This window comes from Mugil cephalus, chromosome 16 (genome assembly GCF_022458985.1).
Source record: "Mugil cephalus isolate CIBA_MC_2020 chromosome 16, CIBA_Mcephalus_1.1, whole genome shotgun sequence".
NCBI classification, from domain to species: domain Eukaryota; kingdom Metazoa; phylum Chordata; class Actinopteri; order Mugiliformes; family Mugilidae; genus Mugil; species Mugil cephalus.
The window spans coordinates 19,542,146-19,555,022 of NC_061785.1; the positions used below are offsets into that span (position 1 = coordinate 19,542,146).

Sequence of the window (12,877 nt, forward strand, 5' to 3'; positions counted from 1 at the left end):
TTTACAGTATTTTATGATTTTAGGGGGGAACTGTCTGTACAATATTTACCTTTTTATGGCATTTCAGCACCTGAAATGGAATGTTTCCAAAAACATAGCAAGGGCAGAAGTCCTAGGCTTCTGGATGTCAAGATCCACCATATATTAATTCTGCTTTTACCTACTCTTATTTCAAATAATATTACAAAGCAGATATCAGATCAAGTGGTAAAACATTCGGTTGAGGCGAGGATGACCATACTCTCTTTGGCTATGTATGGGTTAATCATTCTCATTATCTGAAGTGTGCCATGTGTCACCCAAGCCGAGTGGTGGCAGTAAAGATGCACAAAGCATGAAAACACAAGCGAGGTAACCAAGGTTGGCTGTTGCAGTTTCGTGGCGTGTAAACAAGATAAAATCAGCCAGGCAGTTGCAGCACTGCCAAGCTGTGGAAGCGACAAACGAAGTCGGTGAAACAAATAGAAACGTTACACTGACCTGTTATTGACTGGCGGGTAAGTGAACTTGGTAATATTTTAGTTTGTGCTAATTCAGCCAGCTAATATTCAATTTGTGCTAACGGTGGCTAATACGTCAGTTTGTAACTTCTAGCACCCACCGTGGTTAACTTACATGTGCTACATGTTAAGGAAGCACTAGTGTTTCCATCTTGTTTAAAGCGCTTTCAACGAGCACTGGAGCGACTGACTAAACAGCTCAAATTGTCCTAATGTTAGCCCGACCTTCTAGACACCTGACAGGAAACGTTACAGCCCACCTGAACTCACCAACATGATTACACGACTGACATGTTAAATACCAGTTGCGTAAAAGCTCGGCAACAAACCCGACCTTAAGAGCGTTATCAAGCTGACTTCAGGGGACGATCGACTGGTCATATGCGTTTGGTAGTCAGCTTAGCCTGAGTAAATTACGGTAAGGAGTGTTTCTTTCCCCTGGGCGCTTTGCTGTTACAGAACGGGTAAATTTGTCTGTGTGAAATGTATATTAACTGGCACTGGTTTAGTATATTACCATTCATGCTGATTGATAACTGTATTTTTTTTTTTTTCTTCTGTCTGTTAGACATGCAGTCTGTGGTAAAACAGAACCTTCATTCTGAAACTGAAGGAGACATCAACAAGCTCGTCAACCTGAAGCTAAATGCATCCTACACTTACCTTGCACTGGTACGATTTGTCCACAACGGTATAAACCATAGGAATATTTCAAATGCAATTTATATTTGAAGAGATAGCGTATTTTTCTCTTCTGTGCTTGCACAATATAATATATAAGAATTGTTTTTCCCTCCTCTCTTTCAGGGGATGTATTTTGACAGGGATGATGTTGCTTTGCCAAAGTTCTCCACTTTTTTCCTGGAGCGTTCAGTGAAGGAGAGGGAACAAGCTGAGAAGCTGTTGGAATATCAGAACATGAGAGGAGGCCGCATTTTGCTTCAGACCATTGCTGTACGTCCTAAACAATAACAGATGGCACTTTACAGCCGTTATTCTGAAGATTGTGATATTTCTTTGCAATTCTGTTGATCAACATCAACTTTCCGTTTTAGAAACCAAGTAGGGAGGATTGGAGAGGTGGTCTGGATGCAATGTCCTTTTCCCTGGAACACCAGAAATCCCTTAACACCTGTGTACTTGATGTTCACCGCAGAGCTGGCGCCCATACAGACCCTCATGTAAGTCTGGCTTTATTAAAGAGATATACATGCCACTTGTAGACCTACACTGGTGCGAATTAAATAAGTGTTTGTGGGTTTAATGTCAAGCTAAATCACAGCATGGATAATCTGAGGTGTGTTGAATATAAGTTTTCCTAATTTAGTGCATGTTTGACCATCATAATTGATTCATTTAACATCCTATTCACTGTTTTCTGTCTTACTTGTTTTGTAGCTGTGTGACTTCCTCGAGCAGCACTTCCTCACCGACAGCCATGACACCATCAAGAAGCTGGGCGATTATGTTGGCAGTCTGACCCGCATCACTGCGTCTGAGACACACGGACCTATGGGAGAATACCTCTTCGATAAGCACACTCTGTAAAGGTCACAGCGAAACATGTAGCATGACACAAACTCCACATTTACAAAGTTACATAGAAACAAAAAGGGCAATAGTCCCTTTTTCCGTTATCCAAATGTTACAATATTTTCAAGTTACCAGCAACTCCATTCTTGTACCACTGGCACAAGAGAAATTCAGACCAAGTCGACTGAAAATACCTCAATTTTTCTAATGCAAAAAAGTAAAAATAATGTTCTCACTTTTGTGGTGCTTAAACTACCACTTTTCTAAGCTGTTAAAATGACTCGCTTGTTCACATAGACATGGTGTTATGTGTTATGCTTCCCAGTGTCATAGATTTCAGCTTTCGTAGCTGTTTTTTTTTAAAACAAATTGTTAAGATCTGGAATATCATTGAAACATTCAATAAAGTCTGATAATGTTGACAACTTTTCTTCTCAGTCTCTATTTTTTAACTCTATGTGCCATCCTTCATACAGATCATCTGATTTAGTCAAGCAGTCTGGGCATGAACAGAGTGTCATGTCTACACAGTACATAGAGTGCTGTAAAGATAACAGTAGGACTTTGCTTACTCACCAGTGGGTGTTGGCTTAATGTTTAACATTAGGGTACTGAACATCTTATGGTTTCAGTGGTCCGCACTGCTTATTAGTGAATTATACGTTTCATCCCAGATAAGAGGCACTTGCAGAGACTTGTCAACATAGTGCATCATAGCCAAGCATGTCGTATTTATGTCCTATTTTGCTCTTCATGTTTCAGGTGCTTAATTCATTCACAGAATTTCTTTATTCGTATATTTCGTTCTAATATAGCATGTACCTTAGAGGAGAGCTGTTATAGGCTCATGTTAATTAGCAAATGGTGTTGACTACAAATCCATGTATTTTTTTTCTTTCACACTTTTGGAGAATATAACGCAACGAGTAACACAGCATTTCAAAGAATCCAAGAAAGCTCAAAATATTTTCCTTTGTTGCTGTCTTAATGTTTTTCTCAAGAGTTTTGTATGCTACCACTTAAAGACGGCTGTTGTGTGTTGGATCGCCCTCTGAGATCTCCAGATGCGACTGTGCAAACACATGTCGGCATGCCAAGGGATTACTGTTCACAGTGCATTTAATATGGGTATGCTTTTTGTATAGTAAAATGGAAGCCAATGGATGGGGATGATGGCATATCCACTCAAAGTCATTGGTAGATTGACGATTGACTGCACAGACAGCTACGCTGAGGGGATTAGTTAAAGACTCGACACACCACAATCTCTTGAGTCTAATGGATAAACACAACCACCACAGCATTGATGTAATGCACAGGCATTCCTCCCCTACACAAGGAAAAGCCTTAACTAGTTCAATGAGATACATTTTCAACACTACAGTAGTAATACAAGAAAGGGTGACTGTTGGTTTCTAGACTTTCTCGCTCAAACATAAAGCAATAGATGGGTTGTCAGCCTTCTAATATCAGTAGGAGGGGCAGGGGGGATTAAATGACAACAGTGCTCTAGTGATTTGCCAGCGTTTTAGCTTTGATGTAGAGAGTGGAGAGCAGCGTACCGAAGGATTGATGGGTGTGTGAGAACTCCCAACACGCCAAAAGAAAAGCAACAAGAAATATACGCAGAAGTAAAGTTGCTCCAACAGCTCTTTCAGTATTGAGGGAATTAAAGGGACATATCAGTAGGTAAGGATTTTTTTTTTATGCTCACAATTAAGTGTGCAACAATAGAACGAATTCAAGCTGGCGAGAAAAAGATAGCTAACCTCACAGCTGGTTCATTTGATGTCATTTGCTCAGATTTTTGTGGGCATAAACATTACCCACCAAATCAAATGACACATAAATTAAGAGAATTTGAGGAATGTAAATTTCCATAAACCTATTTCACCATTTAACTTTTGCTTTGATCAAAATATTTATTGGGATTTTAATGTATCACGTATATGGAACACAAGAATTACAGTGTTTATTTTACTGTAATGGACAAATGATGGGAATATATATCAGCTAAAACTACAAATAAAAAGATGTGTTTTTCTTAATTATGGCCATAGCCCAGTCTGCTTTCTTGAAATGCCTTAATAAAACGCTCATCATTGCAGCTTTCCAAAAGAGCTAACAAGGGGTGAAACTGCAAAACTGAAGGAGAAGACCAATCCATATTTATGGAGAATCTGGGATTTTGGATTAATATTGTTGTGCCAGACTTTAATCCAGTCTAGCAGAGACAGTGAGGAGAGAGGAAAATGGAGATGAGATGAAAGTGGGAGTGAGAGGGTGGGTTATGGGATGGAGGAGATGGCAGAGAACATGACAGTAACAGAGGGATTAGGGTCAGCCATGTGGAGCATCTGGCTTAGAGATGTCCAATGCTCTTCAACGGCACCGCAACCCATGAACATAGGGATTACACAGCATACATGTATAAATTTGTGTGATCACCCACTCCAGGCGCCAACTCATCGCATCATAAATCGCCACAGTGTGAATAACTGCACTGATTCTACTGTTTTGACAGTTGACATGAGGCTGGTCAGTGCTGGCGTCCGAGCCCAGAGGGCTGCTGAGCCGTCCGAACCTGAATCAGAGGAAGCTACAGAGCCAGCTCATCGTGAGCACTCTCACTCAGAGCACCATGAACACGCACACACAGAACACCACGACTACAACAACATGAAGGAAAAGTTCATGAACGAACTAAGTCATCTGCCAAGTAAGTCATCTCTACAATTGGCAACACGCTTGAGAAATTCCCGGGTTAACATAAACTGAATACATTTGATTTTTAAGGAGGAAATCCACTATACTACAGCACAGAATTTATATTGAGAGAGATTAATATTATTACATAACCGCATTGACCAGTAGTGTTTATCATCTTGTACATTTATTTTGTAATAGTTATTGTAGATATGAGGGGGAAATTATTTGAACAAATCCAACATATCATAAAGATGATTTTAAAGAAATATGATCTTGTTTTCTGGGTTGTTACATCAACAATTACAATGTTCATGCCCAAGTCCATGTAGAAAGATGCATTAGCATCATTCCCCCTAGAAACAAACAACTACTGCTTACGATGTTAAAAATAAAGCCCTTAATAATGAACTGCTGCAGTGCTGCCACTGGTGATATCTGTGGTTGTACTGGGTCACACCCTGCTGGCTGTGTTATTATCAGATTGTGGAGAAGGGTGTTACTAACTTGTTACTGAAAACAACAACTTTCAGTTAACAAGAAGCACCATATTTTATTTTACCATGTATGAGGTATTATTTTTCCAAATCATGGTAGCTTGGGGTTAAACAATATTATTAGAACTTGTTCAGATTATAGAAAACTGACTTATCAAAGTGGATTTTCCACATTTTTATGTAAACTCAAGATGTGAATTATATAAAAGATATCAGAATGTCCACTACTTTCTGCCTAGATAAAAATATTCTCATTCTGTACAATACTGTGAGGGCTGACGAGCCAATTCGCCTGTCAATTTTGCAGTTCCCATGTGGGCAGTAGGAGCCATTGTTGTCCTGGTCCTAGTGTTGGTGGCGTGCTTCATCTTTTGTATTTTCAAAAAATGCTTTGGGAAAAAGAAAAAGCCAAAGAAAGCAAGGGAGGGGAAAACAGGTCGCCGCAGAAAAGCAAAGGAAGGTGAAGGAGAGGCTGGAGAGAAGGTAAATCATTACTGTATTTCCAGAAACCTGTTATTCTACATACCTGATCCAGGTTTACATGATGAATAGCCATCTCACCGATGTTTTATCTTGTAGGATGGTGAGATGAAGAAGGAAGGGGAGGAAGAGGAGAAAGACCAGGAGAAGCTGGGTAAACTGGAGTTCTCCTTGGACTATAACTTCACAGATTCCCAGGTAGGCCCTGCCCGAATACATCAACTATTTCATCAATAATCCTTGAATTCATCAGGAATTCATATAAACGATAAGTAGATACGGACACAAACTTAGCTGTTATAAACAAATTCTTGCATGATTTTTGACCACTGTCATCCTGCCATTGTTGTGTTTCCTTTGCAGCTCATAGTGGGTATCCTTCAGGCTCAGGATCTTGCTGCTATGGACATGGGAGGAACTTCAGACCCTTATGTTAAAGTCTTTTTTATGCCAGACAAAAAGAAGAAGTACGAGACAAAAGTTCAACGCAAAAACTTATGCCCTGTTTTCAATGAGACTTTCATCTTCAAGGTACCACAACTTGATGTTGCACGTTTTGTCTTCATATCACATATCTTGTGTTGGTTTTGGTGTTGGCTTGTATCTATACTTCCCCTCATCTTTAGTTCCTCATTGCCTTAATGACATCTATCAACATATAGAACATGTATTTCCAAAACTAACAATGACCTATAAAGTGGCTGTCTCGATTCATAACGTCGTGTTCAACTATTTTTCATTCCAATGTCTTATTAACTATTCTTTTTAGATTCCATATGCAGAGTTGGGTGGAAAGATTTTGATACTGCAAGTTTTTGACTTTGATCGATTCTCCAAGCACGATATGATTGGTGAAATAAAGATTCCGATGAACAGTATTGATTTGGGCCAGCCAATGCAACAATGGAGGGACTTAGAGAGTGGTGAGAAAGAGGAGGTGAGATGTCTTAGTCTTTATTTAAAAATTGGTTATTGTAAATTTTGAGGACAAATATTATAATTATACAGTAATTATATATGTTATAATTAAACATCATTTGTGTTTATATCACAAATGGTGAGCAATGACTAAATTGTGAGTTGTATAAAAATGTCTTGCAAATCTTCACTTTATTTTTTTCGATAGGAAAAACTGGGCGATATCTGCATTTCTTTACGTTATGTACCGACTGCTGGAAAACTGACAGTGAACATTATGGAGGCAAAGAATCTTAAGAAAATGGACGTTGGTGGCTTATCCGGTAATCAAGCTTTGTGCCATAAATCTTTCTATCAGATGTTTTCTTAATTTCTTGTTTAAAACATACTTACATACATGAAGATGCCAAATAGCCACACAAAACACATCAACAAAATAACCTTTCTCATTCTTCTTTCACAAGACCCTTACGTGAAAATTGTTCTGCAACAAAATGGTAAACGGATTAAGAAGAAGAAGACGACAGTCAAGAAAAACACACTCAATCCTTACTTTAATGAGAGTTTCAGCTTTGAGGTCCCCTTTGCGCAAATACAGGTAAGCTTTACATCGACGGTCAGCTTTAAAATGTAACACAGAGTACGGTGTCAGTAAGTAGCATAACTGGATTTTATATTTAACTTGCAGAAAGTGCAGGTTGTCATCACAGTATTTGACTACGATAAACTCGGGAGCAATGACCCAATTGGAAAGACTTTCATGGGCTATGGAGCCACAGGAGTCGGCTTGCGCCACTGGTCAGATATGCTTGCCAATCCCAGGCGTCCAGTCGCCCAGTGGCACACGCTCATGCCCGAAGAGGAAGTTGATGCAGCGCTCAAAGCAAAACCTCGTTAGAGTCCCAATCTCAATGGAGTAACAGGCTGATGAAATGTTACTATGTGTCAAACCTGGTGTGTTCTCAAATTGCATGGTCTGTTTTCCACTTTGTTTTTTTTTCTGAAATGCTTTCTTGTAAGTATGTGTATGTGTGGACCATGTGTGTGCAAGTATATTGTACAAACATTTTTTGATATTTTATTGTTGATAAATCCTTAGCTTCCCCATGTGACTCATGGAAAACACTTATCTGTACACGTGCGTCTTTTGTGTGGGCTGATAAGATAAGGAAAGTCTTTTATCCTACAGTGGGGAAATAGTTTGGCTCATTTTGTAGTGCTGTGGATGTTAGACATAGGCTATTAGTGAAAATGCTAATAAACTTAAAATGTACATTTTTCACATCATCATTTCAATCATTTGTGTAACCTGTCTTAATAATACAGGATATTGGTCAGAGTATACAATAATAAAAAATAAAATAAAAAATCACCAAACGACCGGCAGAGTGAGAGACAGTTTCTTCCCCAGAGTTGTGAAATCAATCACCCCTTCCCGTACACACACACACTCAACCCTCCCTCCTGACATAGACGCACAGTCCCCCCACCTACAAATCTGTACAGTTCCGTTTTTTATTTAATTTGTTTTTTGTATATAGTGCTTATTCCAATGTTTTAACATTTTCACCACTTAAACCAGGAGCTATAGCTCAAAATTTCGTTATGTCCTCAATAATGACAATACATGACTATTGATTCCGCCATTTTGATAGTGTTGCCTAGCAACACAATCCAAACTTTCTGTGCAGACGGTTGGTTTGAGACGGCAAACTTTTCACGACTACCATCATTCACTGGGGTGAGTTTTAAAATATTTCTGCCTCACTTTATAATTTAAGCCTATGACATATATATATTTATATAAACTGAAATTATAGACACGTATCCCCAAATATTAGCTACATTTACAAGCTAACATTATGTTCGCATTAGCTAGCGTCCGGACTCTGTGCTGCCACACGGCGCTCTGTTAGGACACAGACATGGGTGTACTTCTGTTTAGTCAGTCTCGGTGAAAACCACAACCACTCAGGCTTGGTTTGTCGCTGACATTGCAGGATGAGTGCTGGACGAGCAGCTGAGGGCGCGGGTTGCGTTACCTGGTGGGGCTTCAGTCCTGCGCGCGACCTGATCAATATGGGTAAGAGTCTGGAATGCGCGGCTGGTGCGCGAGGATGCTGTGGTCGCTGTGCACCACATGCATTACCGACGTGCGATAAAGTACCTCTGTGGCGCTGTTAAACTGGATTATATGAAAAACACGTCAGTGTGTCTGATGACACTGATGAATCAGCAGCAGTGCCCATAACCTTCATGAGGCTGAGAGCTAGAGCAAGATTGTTACATCAGACTGCATTTTCAATAGTGTATCTAATGAACAAGTGAGTATATCGTGTAATCATATAGCTGTCATGGCAAATGTAAGTAAACCTACAATGGATGGTTTCATCTCATATACTTTTAATGAAATATATATGTGTCATGTGCAATTTGCTGATACAATATAAAATCAGAATCAGATTTATTGCTACATATGCCCACAAATACCAGGGATTTGCGAAAACAGAGCCAGAGAGAGTACAAATGTTCACAATGTAAAATAGAGATTGCTGTAATAATATAGGGTAGTACAAGTAGACTAACTACTATAAAAGCCAACCAAATCATTGTAATTGCTTTCTGTTTTTTTATTCATTTGTTTAGTTTGGATACAAATCATTGTCATAAAATTTGATGCCGTGTTGAAGATTACACTGAAGCCACAACAGCTGAACAGTCCCTTACTGAGTCCCATTAAGCCTCGTCTTGGCCGACTACAACAATAAAGAACTTCTTACATATTAATGTATCAGTGATAATGATATGATGCTATAATTAAGTTGGCAATGTGCACAAAACCAGAGAAATCATTAACACTGTAACAAGATACAAAACCGGAGGCACAGATGTGTTCAACAGGTGTGTTACCGAACTTCCTCAAGCTAAAATATAACTTCCTTTTTAACACACCAACGTCAACTGTATCTACTGTAGTGATACAGGACGGAATTAGTAAGTGCTTCTCTGACTGATTTATGTGGTTTTCAAAATATCTTATATATATACACAAGTGCTGAACACACACACCCACATATACACCCACACATCCACCCACAAATATATATATACACACACACATATATACATATATATACACACACACATATATACATATATATATACATACACACACACACACACACATATATATATATATATATATATACACATAGAATAATACCTTTTTCAACCTTACTTTTCATTCTGGAATTTAAATGTGTAAATAAAGACTTGTGAATGGTCACATTTTCCTAAAAAGTGCTGAGGTTCAGCATTGAACTCTGTAATGACTCCTGTAAGCTGTGACCATGTAATGCACCCAGGACCTCACAGATACGAACGAGACGTCAATGTCTTGCTGGTTGGTAGCGGAGATCTGCGTCATATTTTGAAGACCGTTGCTGGTTTGCAGGATCAACAAAGTCTTCATGTGAGTCTTGGAGCCCTCGGAAAAGTTTGGTTTCCTTAATCCTTAAATGCCACTCTACTGTGAGCTACAAATCTTTCTTTTTCTGATGTGCTGCAGGTTTGGGTGGTAGAAAACAGCATGGAGGTGGTGGCCAGACAGCTGCTGTTCCTCTATCTGGCACTGGTGCCCCAGGAAAGCATGGGAATAAATGGTGGGTCGGTGGGATTTTAATATACATCACAAAAATTTGTAAAAATTCAAACGTTTTATAAAGCTACAGTGTGCCCTGCTTTTTTGTTATTTGCAGAGAAGACAGAAGTTTTCCTGGAGGTGTTTGGGAATAGTGAAATCCGCAGTCAGACAGAGGAGACTCTGAGCCATGCAGCATCACAGCTGTCTTTGTCTGTTACTGAAACACTGGAGACAGCCACACATGCATGTCTGAACACGACTCTTCTTAAGGTAAAAACAGCGCTCGTAAACAGGCGTATCCTTCTGTATCAGCAGGCCCCATATTTCTAAAACCCGACATTAAGGCCTTCCCAGTCAAAGCCATCTGATACTAGACTTACAGTTGTACAAGTACTCTGTAAAGTATATATGTTTTATTCACTGAGTGTTTCTTCAGTTTAAGGAGCGAGACGAACTGGCCAGGATATTCAAACTATGGAAGCAACCGCGGTCTTCGTCAACGTCATCTGAGCCTCCTGCTCCTATCTCCATGTCCAGAGCCTGGGATTATCGGGTCAGGCAGCATCTTGGAACGCGCTACGACTCAAAGAAGGGCTGCTTCGACTGGGACCTCACAATGAAGCTGCATGAGAAGGGGGTATTGAACATTTTGTTCTTTGTTAGAGGGAACTGTTATTTTTCCACTGACGGAGTTGACCTGTCTGCACTGACTGTCATCTGCAGTGTGGTGTCATCAACAAACAACAATATGCACGATGGAGGGAACGGGGGCTGGCGTTCGAATTGCGAGAAGGTGTATACCAAACACCCAATCCGACTTTGCTCTCTTCAAGGGTCTTTAACCAGGCAAGTGTTTCTCTACGTAGGTCTTCCACACAGCGAAGATGATAGAGAACTTAATTTGTTCATGTGTGTAGACAGAGAGGGGACAAAGTGGGTGTCAGAGGCTACTGGGGAGACATTGTTTCCAGCCCTTACCTCTCCTTTGGCATTGAAACGGATGACAAGAGCCTGCTGAAGACGCAGAATGGGCAACACATCAAGGTATAAAGCAGAAAAGGCACAAATAACATTTTAGATCCTGTTCTATTTCATCATTACAGAAGAGGATTAGGGACACTGTGAGAAAAAAAAGTTCTGACTTTTATCTCAGAATTCTAACTTTAAACTCAAAAGTCAGAATTCTGAGTTTAAAGTCAGAATTCTGACTCACAATTCTGAGTTTAATCTAAGAATTCTGACTTTTGAGTTTAAAGTCAGATTTCAGAGTTTAATCTCAGAATTCTGAATTTAAACTCAGAATTCTAACTTTAAACTCAAAAGTCAGAATTCTGAGTTTGAAGTCAGAATTCTGCGTTTAACTTTAATTCTGAATTCTGACTATTTTCTCAGAATTTTGACTTTCAACTCAGAATTCTGAGTTCAAAGTCAGAACTCATTTTTTTTCTCACAGTGGCCCTAATCCTCTTTTGCGGATCGTTGTGTGTATACTGACAGACAAAATACGTCTACATCCGCAGACATCCCAAGATGTATCCTTTGCAAACGTGCAGGGATTGTTCCAGTCCCTGTCCAGTAGACGGGGCTGCCCCACTGCTTCTCACTCCGAGGCGGAGGAGCCATCCGCAGGGACTGAACAGAAATCTGCCACCATTAACGGTAAAAGGCTTTTAATGCTAGCAGGCCTTTGACTTTAGGTAACACATTAGCAGCTCACACTGAAAACAGTGCAACTCAGTGAAAAAGATTAATCTGAAGTAGAAGATTACTTTGTGTTGCATCATTTCCTTTTTTACTGACAGAAAACTGCAAGTAAAACTCGAATCCGAATTTTCTCAAATCCTCTTCAGATCTGATGCATCTCCACGGGATCTCTGTGACCTTCCTGCCTATGGACTCACTTCACAAACTGCCAGAAAAACAGAAATACTCCCACTACTTTAACAGCATTTACTTCTCTGCCAGGCAAGACATTTTATTCATATTTCTTATATCTTTAATTACCGCGTTTTGTAAAAGTGTAAATATCCAAACTAAAAACAGGATTCATCCACCATCCGGTCTCCTACAGAGCAGACGACTGATATGAGTTGCTGAACACGTTTCGTTTCTGTGTTTCTGTTTCCTTCTCGGTGTCTGCTGTAAAGCTGCGCGCACCAGTTGGGGCCGATGATGGGACAGATTGCAGCACCAGACGCCGTGCTCGTCGTGGAGCTGGCCAAGTGAGGATTTTTATAGAAACAGCCGTGTTACCATGGTGACCGTTCAGTCACCAAGAGTACAGCGATTCTGTATTCTGTGTCAGATATTTTGTGTTTGCTGTAATATCCTAACTCAACAGTGGGGCTATTTTTGATGCATTTGTATGTCATTATGTGTCTCAGGTACATTTTGGATTTGGACAAAGAGCAGGAAGCAGGCTTTGCAGAGAAAGTGGCGAGTATCGCTCTAGAGGCTGGGTTTGAACCGTGGCATGAGGGAAAAAATGATGACGTCCACGCCATTTTTATAGGACAGAAGACATAAAGGTTGATTATCCATTCCCATTGTCAGCAGACCAATCTTTACAGGATGCAAGAGACAGCATGGACATTTACAAC

The 12,877-nt window shown here is 39.9% G+C and overlaps 3 protein-coding genes across 5 annotated transcripts; all 3 read left to right on the forward strand.

The window, feature by feature from the left end:
- The first annotated feature begins 327 nt into the window (after window positions 1-327).
- Window positions 328-2,458, forward strand: zgc:56095 (Ferritin, lower subunit-like). Of its 3 annotated transcripts, none has more exons than XM_047610017.1 (5): window positions 328-497; window positions 1,069-1,172; window positions 1,308-1,454; window positions 1,556-1,681; window positions 1,899-2,458. In XM_047610017.1, exons 2-5 carry the CDS (start codon window positions 1,071-1,073, stop codon window positions 2,046-2,048), a joined length of 525 nt encoding a protein of 174 aa, XP_047465973.1. In that variant the 5' UTR covers window positions 328-497; window positions 1,069-1,070; the 3' UTR covers window positions 2,049-2,458. The 3 variants fall into 3 exon arrangements, with proteins under 3 accessions (XP_047465973.1, XP_047465974.1, XP_047465975.1); XM_047610018.1 differs by lacking the exon at window positions 328-497 and adding an exon at window positions 754-918; XM_047610019.1 differs by lacking the exon at window positions 328-497 and adding an exon at window positions 939-964.
- A 1,042-nt stretch (window positions 2,459-3,500) lies between these two features.
- syt5b (synaptotagmin Vb) lies at window positions 3,501-7,916 on the forward strand. Its single transcript, XM_047609677.1, has 9 exons — window positions 3,501-3,722; window positions 4,558-4,752; window positions 5,544-5,719; window positions 5,816-5,914; window positions 6,080-6,247; window positions 6,486-6,653; window positions 6,843-6,957; window positions 7,099-7,232; window positions 7,323-7,916. Exons 2-9 carry the CDS (start codon window positions 4,563-4,565, stop codon window positions 7,530-7,532), a joined length of 1,260 nt encoding a protein of 419 aa, XP_047465633.1. The 5' UTR covers window positions 3,501-3,722; window positions 4,558-4,562; the 3' UTR covers window positions 7,533-7,916.
- Window positions 7,917-8,068: 152 nt separating this feature from the next.
- Window positions 8,069-12,815, forward strand: LOC125022756 (dynein axonemal assembly factor 3-like). Its single transcript, XM_047609676.1, has 12 exons — window positions 8,069-8,375; window positions 8,635-8,717; window positions 10,000-10,106; window positions 10,203-10,296; window positions 10,393-10,547; window positions 10,714-10,914; window positions 11,001-11,123; window positions 11,199-11,321; window positions 11,798-11,936; window positions 12,128-12,242; window positions 12,425-12,499; window positions 12,662-12,815. Exons 2-12 carry the CDS (start codon window positions 8,636-8,638, stop codon window positions 12,801-12,803), a joined length of 1,356 nt encoding a protein of 451 aa, XP_047465632.1. The 5' UTR covers window positions 8,069-8,375; window position 8,635; the 3' UTR covers window positions 12,804-12,815.
- Window positions 12,816-12,877: the final 62 nt, after the last annotated feature.